The 17,338-nt window shown below is 40.9% G+C and overlaps 1 protein-coding gene across 10 annotated transcripts in view; it reads right to left on the bottom strand.

Moving 5' to 3' along the window:
• DMD (dystrophin) overlaps window positions 1-17,338 on the bottom strand; it is a 1,043,683-nt gene that overhangs the window by 31,340 nt on the left and 995,005 nt on the right. For 8 of the 10 annotated variants that reach the window (XM_054291254.1, XM_054291257.1, XM_054291256.1 and 5 more), the window contains 5 exons: window positions 13,188-13,354; window positions 10,993-11,104; window positions 5,912-6,048; window positions 5,098-5,136; window positions 556-621 (listed from right to left, as the gene is read on the bottom strand). In XM_054291254.1, the coding sequence (XP_054147229.1) occupies window positions 556-621; window positions 5,098-5,136; window positions 5,912-6,048; window positions 10,993-11,104; window positions 13,188-13,354 (521 nt within the window). The remainder of the gene's footprint in view (window positions 1-555; window positions 622-5,097; window positions 5,137-5,911; window positions 6,049-10,992; window positions 11,105-13,187; window positions 13,355-17,338) is intronic. The other 2 variants (XM_054291260.1, XM_054291262.1) reach the window with 1 other exon arrangement.

Genomic DNA, 17,338 nt, shown 5'->3' with positions numbered 1-17,338 from the left:
CTCACTTGTACTATTTATTATATCAGGGTCCATATTAAAAACTAAACCTCATGTAGAATCACAGAGGGGTTTGGGTTGGAAGGAGCTTTTAAAGGTCTCCAGTCCAACTCTCCTGCACTGAGCAGGGATATCTTCAACTCAAACAGAGCTCCATCCAGTCTGACCTTAAATGTTTTCATGGATGGGGCATCTACCAGCTCTCTGGACAACCTGCTCCCAGTGCTTCATCATCCTCATTGCAAAAATTCCTTCCTTACATCTAGTCTGAATATGTTCTCTTCTAGTTTAAAATACTACCTCTTGTCCTATTGCCACAGGTCCTATTAAAATATCAGCAACTGTGAGGAGCCCAAGGGACCCAAAAACCAATTCTGACCACAGAGATGCTCTGGCATGCAAGTTAGGACAGGCCGATTAACAACAACCACAGATGATGTTCTTGCATCCCAGAGCCTGGAAAGCAAAACCCCAAACTTTTTGTTTCTTTAAGAAGTGCTCAGCTCTTCTTAAGTAATTTTAGAGAAAGATCTGCCTAAGGTCCAGCTGGTCTCATACCTGCTAGCATAATGTTCAATGCGTGAATGAGTATCATCGTGTGAGAGCTGAGGGGACGAGGCAGGCCTATAAGGCAGAAAACACTGATTAATCACAAACAATACCCCTTTCAAAGTCAAAAGACACTTAGCTATGCCTATACCCTCACATCTCTATGCCTTATGGCATGTTTGGTAAAAAGGAAGTCAGAACTCCAGGTGCTGTGTGTGCCTCCTCAGGCCATCGGTGCAATGTTTTGTGGTGCCACTCTGGGCATTTTTGACCATCTGCAATCCGTCTGTTGCCACGACTCTTCTTCACACCAACTCCCAAAGAAGCTTCTTCCAAAGGATTTACAGAAGAGCTTTCACCCTGGTTTTCCCTTCACACCTGCCTCCTTCACTGGCATTTCTGCTTCAGGCTGCCAGTGTGCTGCTGGGAACCTCTCCTCTGCCTCCCACCCTGCTCCAGTGCCTGCTTCCAGCACATCCCACCTAAAAGAGCCTTTAAAAATTGTTCCACGAGCAGCTAGAAATAAATACAAGAAGCATAAAATGTCTGAAAGGAGCCTTTAATAACACACTGCAGGCACTGATGATTTTAGCTAATGTCTTTCAAGAGTTGCAATCTCAATGGTAGCTCAGTGTGTTATACAGGGGGACACTAAGTTATGTTGGGTTTTCTGTCTGACAAATGGCATGAAGTTCTCTTCAGTTTTCTGTTGATGAAAAGAATTCATAGGAGTTTTCTTGTCAATTAGAGCATTGTTTCTTATAGCCTCACCTTTGGAAAACATCAACATTAAATTATGTTGCCTGTGCAGCACCCTTTGCTGCCACGTGGGATTTAGCCAATCTATTGTATTGTGTATTGAGAGATGCCAGATTAACAAAAAGTGATGCAGCTTCCCAAATTGAATGGCAATTTTATACTTTTGCTAAATTTCAACTGCCCTTTATTCCATCTCTGATGACTCTCCTTCTGTAACTCCTGACTGAGGAAGGAATTTCTCCCCATTTTTAATTGTTGGATACTGTGGTTCAGGCTGGGACTGCCCAAAAGTTATTGTATTGCATTGCACAAGCTGACAGGTTTCGTATTTAGGTTATAAACCAAAACTGTAATAATCTTCTGGTTTGTAATGTTCCCATGTTAGGAGTTTCAGAAGCCTGCTGTAAATCTACTGGACTCCTCAGCTTTCAGGTTTCTAATCAGCCTCCAAAGGGCTCTAGATTAGGATCCTTCTGAAATCATAGAGCTGCATGCTGGATACACAAAATTTGTTATCATTAATATCTCTTCTCACAGAATAGCAAAGTTTTTCCTCTTTAAGACATTACAGGCCAAGTATAACAAGTCTCATTTTGTCTGTGAAATGAACTTTGGCCTCTACTTTTACTCATCACATATTCGAGCATTACTACAGCACACCAGAGGACAAATACTCAGTTCACAGAGTTCCTCAGTGCAGCAGAGATGCAGTGGATGAGGGAATTGTTTCTCTGTGATTCTATCCCATTCTGTGTAAAAATGTGCAGGGAAGGGAGGGGAAAACGATGTAATTTCTTTAGAGCAGTGGATCATGGTGCAGGATAATGATGGTTTTCTGATAAACTGAAGTTACCCACAATTTAAATTTTTTTTTTTGTCATACAGCAGATGTTAAGCTGGTCTTAACTGGTACCATCAATGCAAGAAGAGTTCTTGTTTACAACACACACACAAATGTTGATGCTAATACTATGCATAGACTAGGAAATATGTGTTAAAAGTAGTTTCAATTTTGAGTTTGATCATTCTCTTAGTGCCTCTCACCCTGGCATTGCACATTGTACAGTACGAAAGAAGGGACACCACTTGGTTGGGACCTGCTGGGCAATGAGATGTCTCTTTTTGCAGTAGTGCATGGCAAAATGTGAGGCTTGACTGCATGAATATATCCTTGCTGTCTTGAAATCATGCTGCAACTTCAGAAGCGACCAAGTTGTGTAATAATATAAAAAATATATTTTTAAAAAGACAGTATGATGTTGGAGTTGATTTTGCCAGCTGCAAGCAGGGAGTGAGGCTGCAATTCCAGGTTTGTCTCTACTTCAGAACATACTGCAGTGGAGATATACCTCAAACAGCTTTTTAGAAGTTTGCTTAAGAAAGCAAACCTGCTAGAGAAGCACAGCTTTGTGTTGAATTCAGCTGCTCAGAGGTACTTTTGCCAGTCTCTGAGCAAACTTGAGAATGATTGTGCTGTATTTTACACACTCTCAGTGACTGACCACCAGTGCTAGAGCTCACAGTCCTTCCTTTCTGAGCACACACACTCAGCACCCCTAATCAGCTCAAACAGTCAGCAGGAAGGCTGAGTGACACAGCCAATATTTAGCCAAGATAACCATCCCTTTTACAAGGGCTCCACAGCTGCCTTGTTCAAGCTGGGGTCTGCAGGAGCAGCCTGGGAATTCTAGTCAAGTCAAGTGCTGACCAGGTGGCAAACACCACCTGGTGCAATTCCCTGCACCCCTGGAGACCTGGCTGGCAGGATAAGGGTATTTTTCTTTGTTCAGCATTTTAGTTGAGGCTTCCTGAAAGTGCAGAAACAAGTAAATTGTCTTTGTATCATTGTACCATCCCAGTTCAAGTTAGATACACATTCTCACAACTTGTGAACTGTCCCTTTAATGCCTGGTAAGCAGCATATCTGGGCAAAACACTGGATAATAAGCAGTAAGAACCATTACTTTCCAACAAAAGAAGTTATCTATTTATAAGCAGTTCCAGGTATACCACATGTTGGTGTCAGAACGGCACTAGCATTGCTGAGTGCTGCCAGGTGATGCTTTTCTGAGGCACTTCAAGGATAACCAGAAAACTGGCATAAGAGCACCAGAAAAAGGCATGAGTGTAGAAAACACAGGAAAGTTTTATGATAACTGGTTTGTCTGCTGAAGCTGGAATCGCCCTGTAAGCAAGAAAAAGCTTTAAACCTGGGTAGCTCAGTAACTTGAATTGCAGGTCAAGTGCTATAGCATGAAGGAAAGAAATAAAGTTAGCAGAACAAAATTAAGGGCAATTTTTTCCAGCCACTATTAATTTCTTATTTTTCTGCTTCCTTGTCAGACCAGACTGAAAGATTATGCTCTGGAAGATACCTGAGTTAGTCTGACAAAAAGTGCAACCTCTCTGCACAAATCCTGCTCCTCAGTATTTCTCAAGTTTTCTCGAGCATTACACGTGAGTTAAACTCCCTGTAGTATATAACAGCAAACCTCTGGTGTGAAGCTATCAGTGTAGGCACACCACAGTGTTACTACTATAAATAGCTAGGAATGACCCTGTTATGACAGCTTAATTTCATATTATGTCAGACACAGTGATGGCATTCCACATGATCCAAGCTTTCTTCAAATGTCACTTTTAGCTTTGCAATTGTTCTGAAATATAAGGAATCTGGATCCATAGTTGCATCTATAAAAGTGCATCCTCAAGCTCAAAGCCCCTCTATTTCAGTCTGCCTCCAGACTTTTGGCATTCTCTGTAGGTAAATTCTCAGCCATGAGGTTTGCAGTATTAGATGTGCTTCCCGGTTGCCTAAATTTCCTAGAGGTAGAGCACTCCCCTTAGCTTCCCAAGGGTTTGTGCTCCCAATGAAAATTATAAATCAATATTCCAGTGCATACATTTCACTCTTGTTTATTCTACAAAAAGTTCAATGGAGGCGCAAGCCATATACATTTCACCATATAGAAATATAAAAAATCTATTTATTAGTTTCTTGTTAGTTATCAATATGTGAATTAAAATTAATCCTTATTTAACATTATTCTAGAAGCATCTGTGTAACACTAGAAGTAGCAAATGCCACAATAGTAAATATATATCTATCTTTAGTTTATGCTGAGGATATTTACTACAACAGTAAGACAATGCATGTGCTGGAGTGGTGCAAGAATGAAAATCTATTCCACAGCTGAAAATCCCTGCTTTTGTAACTTCTGAAAAAATACAGTAAACATTTCCCCATTTCAACCTGCCTTCACAAATCTGAATGTATCTACAAGACTGTAATAAAATACCCAGTGAGCTCTGGATTAACTGGAGCACTCGAGTGTGCACGGTTGCACATAAAACCAAATTATACTTTTATCTGCAAAACTGTGTCATTCCTGAAACTGAATTAAATCCATATCAAGTTCAATCTCTGTCATTCAAAAAGCATCTAGTATACATTCAGAGGGATTGACACTTATTCAGAAACACAGGCTTTTAAATGACAAACTTTGATAAGCATTAGTAGGTCTGCACGAAACCCCTGTTAATTCCATGAAAAACACATACTTCAGAAAGAGTACACAGTACAAAATCCATGACTGCTGAAAATTCCAGGGTTTATCTCATTCTACTAATTTGGGATCAAAACATTCCTTCAGAGAGTGCATCAAAGGAAATAATCATAACGAAAGAAGGAAATGATCTCATGTAAAACTGAACAAAGGAATAAACAAAAAGAAAAAGTGAGGGAGCGCAGCAGCAGTAGCAGCAGCAGCACACTTCAGCAAAAGTACTCACGCAGAATCTACTGGCCAGAAGTTGATCAGAGTAACAGGACTGCAAGACAAAAAATGAGGAGGTGAAGAGAAAGGCAGAAGAAACTCAGCAGCAAAATAATTACAGAAAGTTTAAAAAAAAAAGTCACAATAACTAAAAAGCAGAAATCCAACAGACCAACATGAATGGCTGTGAAGAGCAACCAACCAAAAAGTGAGAAAAAAATCTTGAAATCTAAAATTTAAAAAGAGAAAGAGAAAGAGCGAGAACAAGCTGCGTGCAATTGCCATTAAACAACTGATTAAATGTGTAAAAAAACCAAAGGGAACTGGGTTAAGTCATTGATTTCTCCATGCGCATCATTACTGTTTCTTTTTTTTTTTTCCATGAAGACATGAGTCATTTAGTAAGACTAAATTCATAGGCTGAGAAAAGAAGAAATCATCTAGGAAGGTCACAAACACCATAGCCTAATTAAAAAAATAAAACCAAGGAAAGATACCCGTTTGGAAGAAAATAAAAATTTAATGAATGTATCATTAACCTCCAAATTGCACATCAAACTTAGAAGTCTGTAAGACTGCCAGTAAGACTGTGAGTATTTTTTTGTTTTTTGCTAACTGAAGCTGAAGTTCCTGTGTAAGGACAGGTGAAAGCAGATAAGGCAATGGCAACTGGAAGCCCAGCTTGTGTTTTCCTGCCAGGCGAGGTAAACAGGAATGAAAGACATAAAGAGGCTTTATGCATTTAGGAAGTGAAAAGAGTTGGCACCAGCTGGGGAGTTCAAATTGTGTACCAAATGAATTACTGCTTAAGATACTTCAGAGCTACTCACGTTTCCATGTTGTCTCCCTCCAAGACAGTCTGCACAGGCAGGTAGCCCATTCGTGGGTGCTTTGCAAAATATCTTTTTGTTCGAAACTTGTTTTTTAGTACCTTGGCAAAGTCACGGACATCTTCTCCTGAAGTTGTCTGAAAGCCACAAATCACAATGAAATCATCTTTCATGAGGTTGTCACTGTTTTTTCAATTGCATCTTCCTTTGCTGGGTCACTTGGAAGAGCTGTGATCACACCAAGCAGAGCTGCCAACAGCCTGAGCAGCCCCGGAACAGCAAATTCTATTTGTCCATCACTGTCACCTTACAATGCACTACACAGACACTGCTAGTGGGGAGCAAGGAGGGAAAGGAGTTTCAAAAACCCCTGACAGGCTCATTCCTCACCTCAGGTGATCTCAAGAGGACAAGCAATAATTAGACAATAATTTGTCATTTCCTCACCTGGCTGTGGGGGGGGTCTCTCTGCCTACTTTTGGTTCAGCACTAAAATGGCTGCAATGGAGGACACACAGACAGTCCATGTGTCCAGCTGGGTGCTTCACTGGATCCTAACTCTTACCACACACTTGGCATCTCCACCTCATGGACTTGTCAATCTATGAAAGTCTCTAGGTACTTTTTCTTTCCAGTTTCCCTCCTCAGCCTTCTGTGCCATCAATATTTTGTTCAAAGGGAAACAAAAAGCAGGTGAGAGCTGCTTAAACCTCTCAGATCAGTTATTTCTTCCTGCACCTGTCCAATGTGAAACTAGCAGGCATTTAAGATCAATACTCAGAGGAGAGAACAATTTGCATGAAGTTTTCTATTCCCTTGCCTGCAGCAGGCCTCCCTTGCTGCTCTAGAGACCAACAGAGGAGAACAACATAGATGTAAAAAGACCAGAAAGAGTCTGGAAGAGCTTCAAGGATGTCTGCTCTGAAGATGCAAGATTTTTTGAGAGCCTGACAAAGAATCAGGCAATTTTCTGATGAATTTTAATGTAAGACTTCAATTACTTCAGTCAGGCTGCACTCCCTTCTCTGAACCTTGCAGAAACACTAGACCCTGAAGTACTGATCTTTTACAGTAAATTAAGCTCCTCCTGACCCACATAACAATATTGCTTCTCCAATCTATCTAATTTAAAGGAAAGAAATCAGGGAAAAGTTAATCTTTCTGACATTTTTATTGAGTTCTGTGCCTTCTGCGTAGAGGGGAAGGATGTGGTGGAACCTATCAGTTAAGCCAACCTTCACAGAGCTGCTCAAACACAGATAGGTAGAGTTTTATAAAGTAGGAAAACTAAGGATGCCCTGAAAAAATATCTGCAGAAAGACTGAAAAGTATTAAAAGAAAAGGCAAATATTATCCCTGTACTTATGACACCTATGAGCTTCATGTAAAGCTGGAAAGATTTTGGCTCCCTTTCTGGTCAGTCTGCTCTGGCAGGAAAATTCAGTGTAAGCAATGACTGGCAGAGAAGTGACACAGCAGAACCCATGAGCCAGTGCAGCAGCATCTGTATTTTCATGAAAGTGAGATAATACTTGGTAATATTAAGTATCCCTTCCTCAATTATTCAGAAGTAAAGACATTTGGGGAAGGGAGGGGTGAAGTGTGCCCAGACCACCCAGAGGTCTCCAGAAAGGAGATTTATTGAGGTGGCTCCCTGCCCATGCCCCTGGAGGAGGGAATTCCCTCTGCTGGATTCCATCTGCACAGCCTGCCAGGAGAGCTCTTAACCAGCTTGTCATCAAGAGAGCACACAGAGCACATCTGCTGGAGACACAGAAAAACTTTTAATATTTAATCTTGGTATAAATAGACTAAGCACAGCTTTCTGTCCAGTTGTTCACCTGTGCCATTTATAACCATTTATTAATGCCCTGTCTATTTTGGATGTTGAGAACACTTTGTATTGCATTTGACTGTAATTTGGATTTAGTGTTTTGAGGTATTAGGAACGAAACATTCTTTGCTTCAGCCTTCCTGGGACTGTTCTCCCCCCTCTCTGCCCTGAACCTTTTCCATGACAACCAAAGAGCAAAATGCTGTGTTTGCACAGAAACATCCCAATCTAGCTGGTACCACAAGAATCCCAAGAAGAAAATATATCTTCTAGAGACAACTAAAAGCATCAGGCACCTCTCATACAATCCAACTGCATTTAAAAATGTCCAAGGAGCACAAGAAAGGCAAAGAAAATGTGATTATTACATGGACAAGATGATAAACTGAGGCTATTTTCAGCCAAACCTTCTGATTTACTCCACAGATGTTTTATTACCTATGATCTTCAGAGTAAAACCATCCAGACCAAAATTCCCAGCAGAACTGGTTTATGAGGAAGAAACAGTGGAGTTTCAGCATCCCAGCTCTCTTAAGCCAAAGCAACGTACAGGCAGATGGGTTGAGCATGTCCCAAAACTATTCTGAAACCAAGCTACTTAATAAGAAATAGTTCTTTTTATTCACATAGGAATAGCTTTACCATCAGCTGAATTTTCCCAGTTTGGTTTAAGAAAGTGCCTTGCCAACCTCCCTCCCCAGACCTAGCCCTGACTGGAAACCCTGGATGCAGACAGGTCTATCAGTTTGAACCCTTCCTTCCAACGAGGTGTTCTTTATATTCGTGTGTCACTGTTCATTAAACCCTAACAGAAAAATCATCCTGCATTTACATCTCAGTCTATAAGTTGTCTTCTATGCTTTGTTTGAAAACTCTTTAAAAGTCATATCTCTTTGAACAATAAATTGAGATGTCTTGCTTTCAGCAATAATTGTAGTAATTTTTCTGTCTAAATGAAAACAAAGCAACTGCCTTGCCCTTATTCTGACTCAACCTTTTGCAAGAGAGGGAACATTATCACATCCCTCAGGTATTTAGCATGAGTTCTCAAAACTCCCCTAAGCAGAATTAAAGACTGCAGTGCTCAAAAATTTCTTGATACTAAGAGGGAGGGAGAATAAAAATATCAGAACACTTTGGTGTGCACACTGAATTATTGCAAAGATATTATCAAAGAAGGCATCACATGTCTTGTGTCTGCCAAAATGCATTTTAAGGTGAGAGATTAGTGTGGAGGATGACTAATAAATGCTCTGCCACCTGCGTACTCTTTTTCTTTCATTTAGAAAACAATTACAAACTAGACATAGCTTCAGCGGATGCTCATTCCCCCAATACTTGGGTACATTTTTTGTAATAGCAGCTACACAAAAAAGCGTGGGGCTTGCTGTGTGTCACATTCACTTCCCCCTCCACCCCAGCTAATCCTCCTCTAATTCAGCTGGCTGCTTGTGCAGCCAGGCACGGCACATTAGCACGGGTTGCTGGAGTTCAGGGAAAAATCCACTGCCTGTGAATGGTTCTTTATTCTGATCCAGCAGGCTGGATGTGGTGGCAGCTTTTCTGTGCACCCCCACGTTCACCTCTTAGTAATCTATATTTTCAGGGACAATACAAACCTGCTGGACACAGCACTGCAATGAGTTGCTGCACCTCGTAATCCCTTTTTATTTCTCTTTCCTCAAAACACATCAAAAGGGTAAGGAAATGTTTGGAAGATACTGGTTTGTATCACTCACAAATCTCCCACGTTGTTTCTTAGCAAGAATAAGAGTGGCAAAGTGCAAGGCAAAGCTGCAGTCCCTCCAGGAAGGAGGGGATCAGCCACAGATGGAAAGAAGGCTCCCAGGGAGTCAGTCTCACTCACTCACCCTGCCTACGACTCAGATCACGAGATTCTGCTCTAGGAATGCCTGCAATGGAGAAGTCTGTTCAGACCTGCCCAGGCAGAGCCAACAATTCTCTCTGACTGGTGCAGCAGCTCAGGCAAATCACCCTTTCACCAACCTCAGTCCCTGGGGGACGGCGCTGAAAACCACAGCCAAGGAACAGGGGCAAAGAGCCAGCAAATGGGCACTGGCTGCCATTGCAGGGATCCCCAGGAAACACTGCCACTGAAGGGTAAAAGGGGATAGATAATGCAAGTAAACATCTGTCAGTTAAAACTAACAAAAATTCTGAGCTTGCTTTACTATAATTTTTTTTCTCTCTTTTTTAGGTCTCTGAGAAAAGCTGAGAGTCTTTGCTTCATTTTGGCCATGGATGAAGCTTTTTGCTTGGATGAAGATTTAAAGACTGTTCATATAATTTTATGAGGCTAGCCCAAGTATAATTTTGAGGCTTTATTTTCACCGTTTATGACTACCAGCAGATGAAAGACTAGGAATAATCCTATTTCACCAGGAAATGCTGATGAGAGTGCACGGCTTCAACACCAACACAAACAATAGCAAAGGCAGCTAAAAGCTCTATCTATATTTGAGAGTTCAATCTCTAATTCGAGAGCACCTCTCATTGATGCCCCTTTGCACTGGTCCTGAGAGGCCAAAAAGGAGCACACTGAGAGAGAAAGGCAGAATTTCCTTTGCCAGCTGTCAGGTATGAAAGTAACATTTATGCAAATCCAATCTTTCTGGGAGCCGTGAAAGAAGGGTGAAGACCCTCACCACACCATCACTGCAGCACCCTGTACTGAGTGGCCTGGCTTCCCCCCTTCAGAAATGAAATCTACCTTGCAACCATGAGAATTTCCCTGGCATTTATATCATCAAGTGTTCAGACAATAAAAAAGTACCATGAAATAGTGAGGAACTGAAAAATGCAACCACAGTGTTGTGGGAGAAAGCAAGTGAAGTGGCAACTTGATGAGGAAAGGAGGAAAAAAATCACACACTGATATGGAGAAAACCTTAGGACCCAAGATATGAATGAGTATTTGCACAAATCATGTGCTTCCAGGAGGATCCATAAAGTGACCTATGGCACTGAACATGGAACATGTCATCAGCACACAAAAATACATTATGAAACAGAATTGTGCAAACAATGAACTCCAGTTTACTTCAAACCATTGGAGCATCCTTGACTAAGCAGCAAAATTGCTGGCATGTACAGTATATAAAATGAGATTGAATTGTGGAGGAGGGAAGAAACGCAGTCCTAACACTTCATTACCTTGCACACAGAAAGGAAATTTTTACTTTCTACATAAGAAGGGACAGTAAGGGTCAGTAAAACAGCTACTTACTGGTGTGCAGTATTCCACCATGGGATAGTGCATTTTGTGACCTTTAGCAACACGGCCAGAGAAGAAGCAACTTTGGCAGATGTCATAGTTAAAGTGCTTTAAACTTCTGTACCTAAAAGAGGATAAAAAAGAAAAAATTCATGGCTTCAGAGCTTTGTGTGTGACTGCTTCATATCAGCCCATCAAGTTTGCTCTGTTAGTAAATTCTCTTCTGTGACATGTCACACGGTGTGCAATGCCCAGCAATGCTCCTCTGCCCTGAGGGACAGGTACTGCTGCCTCAGATGTTTATCATAGCTCTCAATCTTCAAAAAAAATTCTAATATTGGACAACAGTGAAGATTTCTGCACATTCACTCATCTTTAACATATGAAAGACACTACCACACTTTTTATTTCTATGACACTAACTTCAGATCTTTTGCTCTTCATCACGATTCCTAAAATAGAATGTCCTCCAGGAGGAAAATTCAAGAAAGTAATGCCCTCTCAGTAAGTCACTCTGGCAACCCCCTCATGTCCTTCCTAGCACCTCTATAAAAACAATTTTCCTGCAGAGCATTCCATCCATGCAAAACTCCAAATGCACTTTTGGGCCATTATTTAATCTCATCAGCTCTATGAGGCAGCTAACTGTTGTATCTGCTGCGCTGAAGTGCTTGAAAGAGCCCGAGGCATAAGGGTTGTCTTGTTCCAAATACACGGAGCAGCTCAGCCACGACGACCTCAAAAGAACATTGTTTCACATCAACTGGGTGCTCAGTATTAGCTTTCTAAAAGCCTTCCAATACAGTATCTTTTTGTCAAGTGTGTACACAGGGTTTCAATGACTTGCAAAGACAGAGGAAAAAAAATCTGTGACAGACGGATTCTACTATCATGATAATAGATTTGTTACATAAATTTAAGAGACAGATGAGATCAGTCAAGTAAAATTAGACACAAACACAGAGCTCCAGTGTCTGCTTCCCGAGTTCTCGGTGCTTACAACAGACTATCCATTCACTTGCCATCCTTTGATATTTCCAAGGGCTGCACTTTTCAATTCCACCTACTTGTCTTTGGCTGGTTTATACAAAACTGTGTAAATAATACAGTAGTTAATAAACTGCATCCGGGAATGGGAAAATTAGACTTTGTGGATGTGCTGAATTACTCGCATCCAATCCATAGCTCTTGCTCAGTAATATTTATCACTTCCCAGTTCAGATATTAATGGGGAATAAAAAGCAAAAGAAAATAATTTAAACTATTAGAGCAACAGCCTCAGATTCAAAACAAAGCAATAAATACCTTCTAAATTTCCCACATTTCCCACTGCCTGTGAAATTGTAGCAGAAAGCACTGCCCCACTACATGCATAAAAGCTACATTCATCTGCTCCCAGGTTAGAGCAAAATGATGGCTTTTTTGTGTAGCACTGCTTGCTGCTGTTATCTATCTGGGTTTTAGACACAAAATTACAGAAAGCTCTTTGTAAACAACACGATAACATAGAAGGAGAAATGCCAATGGTAAAAGAAGACTGTGTGTAAAAAGGGCAGGAACCATACAAAGCAGCTATTGCGAAGCAAAGTGATAAAACAAGTCCAGGCATAATTGAAAGTGAGTATTTACTCAGCCCTTAAGTGGCTTCTCAACAGGCACACCAACACACAGCCATTTTACAACACAGTGACTTATTCATTGCCATAGTAACCACGGTGTCAATCCAGATGTTTAAATAGACCAGCAGCATTTCCCCCACTCCAGGTTAATGTTCCACCAACACTCTTTCACAGAGAAATGCACATGTAGCTTTTTACATGCCTAAGAATTTTCAAGGCACTTCCTTGCTTTATGCTATGACAGAAAGCAATTCATTAGGATCCAATTCAGAAAATGCAACTGCATAGGACACACTGAATGTAAGGCAAATTGTGTTAGCTGTGCAATCCAACAATGCTTTTGTTGAGGCATGGAAAGACTGGGACACAGAGGAAGTGCCACATTTTAACTGAGAGATGACTTGTCCTCTGCAAGTCTCACAGCACTGCACCCAGTCCAGGTGCCACTCTCCCTTGTGTCCCCATCACAATTATTTTTTCCAAGAACAAAATCCCTATAAAATGGAGCTCCTGATTTGCCTGGAATCAGGCAGAGCTCTTGATCCACCAAGCAGAAGCACACACAGCTGAGAGGGAGAGAGTCTGTACCTGAATCCAATAATGGGGCACTCCTTACAGATGTTGCACTTGGCTTGGTGCTTGGCAGTCTCAGCAGCAGCCACCCTGTGCAGGACAGGCAGCCACACCATGGACTGTGGCTCCAGCCTCATCCAGTCCAGGAAAAGGGCTGCTTCAATCTCTGGTTTGTTGTTGGCCTGCAACACAAGGGGAAAAATGACAAGGGCTGAGCACAACTGAGCTGTCTACTCACCAGCTAACAAACAGTTCAAGCTGTTCTCGTCAACTCCATATTTCTTCAAGGAATTTACCTCCAACTTTTCCCCCCAGTCCAACTACTCATTAAAAAAAAAAAAATTAAAAAAATCCCCAGGATCCTGCCTTCAAGCCAGGAACTGAAAACCACTATTAATATTTCAAATCTCTCTTTCTCTTATTCTATTACAATAGACAGCACTACCATGTACTTTGTCACAGAGAAAATCATCCACTTATAGGATCACCTTTGATGCCTGATCTCACATTCTCTGTCTCTCTTATCTGAGAGCGTATAGCACTGCTTCTCACCTATTTTAAAAACTGTTATCCAAGCCCTAAAAATTGCATGTCTTTTGATCAAAATTCCTTTCTCCTCAACATCTTTCATTATCACACTGACCTTTCTTCATAATGCACACATAAGGAAATCATTCAAATCTCTCTCAAGCCTGTTGTTGAACATATAAACCCTCTTTCTCCTTGAATGCCTCAAATTACCTCTTCTTTAAATTTCCAATCACTGACTGCAAACACAATACAGTTCTGTGCCACAAAATAACATTCTCAGATTCCATTACATCCCACACTCATCTCTTTGCCAACAGCAGAGCCAGTCAACACTTCCCAGCAAACCCATTCCTCTGCTGCCATCCCATCCCATCCCATCCCATCCCATCCCATCCCATCCCATCCCATCCCATCCCAACCATGTGACATTTCATGTATCTCTTCCATGATAACTTCAAGGCAGCTCAGTCACAGAGCCAAATCCCATTGTGCCAGGCACCATGTACCCCCCAAAAAATGATATATCATCCCTACCCAGAGCACGCACAGTATGGAAAAAGAAAACAAAGAGACAAAACCCACAAGGAAATAGGGGACAGTAGTGATCTCTGCATGGGGAGAGGTCACACTGCACCAGCAGGCTGGACACTGCAAAGAACAGTGCAGAACAAAGGCAAGGAGCATCAAAAGGGATTTAAAGGAAACCAGTGGAATGATGGAGTCAGTGTTTACAGGAAACAGCCCTCCATGGGGCAGGGTGTCAGGAAGCCTGCACAAAACTGTTACCTGAGAACCTGGGAGGTGGTTTCAGTGCTGAAAATGAGGTGGTATATCAGGTGGAATCCTCAAGGGGCTCTGGTGGGGAGATGGGAGAAGGGAGGATGTGCCCATACAGAGAACAGCCCAGGGATGAAGAGGGATAACATCGTGCTCTGTTTCTCTAAACCATCACTACATGCTAATTCCAATTCCTCAAGACATTTCCTTCCATGCTCCCCACAGCAACAGCATATTTATGGTCTGAATATATTTAAATCCTCTGTTTTCTTTTTTCTCTATGCTTTCAAATACAGCTCTCAGTGGGCCAGTCTTTTATATTTTAAACTTCACAAGGCTGACTGTCTTCCTTTGTGGTTCCAAACCTATTTGAAGCACTTAAATAAATAATAAGCATTAATGTATCATGTACATGGACCAAGATGAATAGGGGATTGAGTACCGAAGATTTTTATGCTCGCTCTCAGTTACTTGTCCAGTTTCTCATGAAATTTGAGTTTAGTATAATCTAGCTAAAACCTTATTGAACTAAAAATGCTAGCAATGAATTTTGAGAAAAGAATACCCCACTGATCTGCAGGAGAGAGAGCTATAGGGAAAACCAATTAGTTGTAGTTCTGTTTTTTGTTTTCTGTTAAATCTAACACTGTTTATAACCTTGACAAACAAATTAACTGATCAATATTTGAAGGCTAAGAAAAATGCAGTCTCCCAGACAGAACCCCACAAAAAAGATGTGAAATAACAAGCCCTGTAATATGCCCTGAATAATGAATTGCATTACAATTGACTTAAAATGCTGTTGCAATATTTTAGTTAATCAGAAACAAAGATTCTTGGTCAGTGCTTCCTTCTTAAGGTGCTCGTTTGGGAAACCATCCAACAACTCCTATCACTACACTTGGGATCCATACACATGGACTTCTAGTATAGTCAAAAACATCCTTTTTTGGATGTTTGGGATAAAAACATCAAATCAGAACATATCTACAATTATTCAGATAAAGTCCTTCACAATTTGATATTCATGGAAGGATTATATTAAATGGAATACACACTGAAACACTTCTGAAGTCTTCTGCACTACGTCCTAGTTCTCTGTTTTTTCACATAGCCGCAGAATTTAGGAAGCCTCCCCCAAAATAAAAAGAGAAATTCAAAAGCACAGTAAAGTCCAGTCAACACTGGCAAAAGGATTTGTTCACAACAGTGAATACTGCCTTCTGCCACAGTACATCAGTGAATTCAGTCGAATTAAATTAATTTTGGAACTCCTAAGTGAAAGGCAGGCTTCTAAAATATGACCATCTCTATTTTCAGCTGGAAGGCAGGGCAACAAAAGGACAGGGGAGAGGCTTTCCGTGACTCACTCAAGGATCCAGCTTCAGCCAGCAACTACACTGGCAAACCATAGCCCTGCCTAGCAGACTACACTTTCTATACAGAGGTCCTCTAAGCCTGAAAAAAAAAATAAATTAAGAGGATCTCTTTAATATACCATTCCTAATAGAAAAACACGAGGTGTACGGAAATGCTGCAGTGCAAGCTGCAGTCAGAATAAGAATGAGCCGCTCAAAGCACTGCTCTCCACTTGTAGCTGCTTTAAATTTGCAGGGAAGATGCTGCAGCAATGAAAGACTTTCTGTAACACCCTAGATCTATTTTAATTTTGCAGTCACTGTCAATTGCCAGCAGCCCCAATAGCTGCCTAGGCAGAGCTCCGTATGGCGGCCGCACAAAACCTGTGCTCAGAGAGATTAGGTGCATTAAAATGTATCAGAACTGCTTCTGAATTATATTACATGAAGATTTAAAGCCACGTGGAGAAAAGCTGGTCAGGGTCAGACAGTATAGGACAGACAGTTCTCAGCTGCCTCCTGAGCTGCTATTACAATTTTTAAAATAATCTCTAAATCCAGTAAGGCAGCAGCTGAAGACTTTACATACGGGAAAAAGGCTGAATTCATACAGTTCATATCTGAAGCAACAAGATCAAGCTGTAAAGAATATTAATGGTTCTTCTCTTGAACACATTTCTGTGCAACTCACAATTTTCATGGTAATAACAGAGTGAATCATAAAGTAAAATTCATTAAGGCCTTTCCAGCTTACAAGTAACAATTTGTTATGGAGGGCATTCAAATTCATTATGCTCCAGACATCTGTTTTTCAGTATTTATTCTGCAGAAACAATGGGGAAATAGGAAGTTGGGTGGTGCTAGCATCTTTATGCAATACTTGGGAGACGAGTTTTTTGTTCTTCCCTCTCTCTTCCTCTAGCTAGTAGCTGAAAAAATATCCTATGCTATATTAACTTTGTCTGTCCATAATAGGAAATATGCTACAAAATACAGATGGGATTTTACATGAAAAATGTGCTATGCTTTTAGACTGAGGCAGATAATACGGCAGAAATTTCTGATAACATTTCTGATTAGCTATATTCTGCTTATGAGCAGCGTAGGAAATTGACTGGAAATAAATTAACATTGTTAATTGAATGGTGTTTTACACCCTGTGTGGAAAGCTTTACATTAGTAAATACTGTTTTGGACAAACAGAACTGAGGGTTGGAATTCTTATAACTTGTAAAGTCTAAAAATGCAGAGCTGCCAGTAACAGCAACCCTGTCTCCTCAGTCAGACCTAACCCTGCTCACCCTCGTCTTCCCCTCCTGCATTACACTTGATTGCTGCGACAGTCAATGCTTTTTGTGTTGTAGGAAGGAATAATAAAACAAAATAACATGAATCCAGAAGTGAATTAGTGTAATTTTATATCATCCACACTTGAACAGCATCTTCCTGATCCCCACCCCTTAAACCATTTTAAAATAGCTTCTGAAAGCAGTTTATTTG

Source organism: Melozone crissalis, unplaced genomic scaffold (genome assembly GCF_028551555.1).
Source record: "Melozone crissalis strain CALT ecotype California unplaced genomic scaffold, PUWL_Pcris_2 ptg000090l_1, whole genome shotgun sequence".
NCBI lineage: Eukaryota > Metazoa > Chordata > Aves > Passeriformes > Passerellidae > Melozone > Melozone crissalis.
The sequence above is the reverse complement of the archived record's forward strand: the minus strand, read 5'-3'. Positions and strand labels throughout refer to the sequence as shown.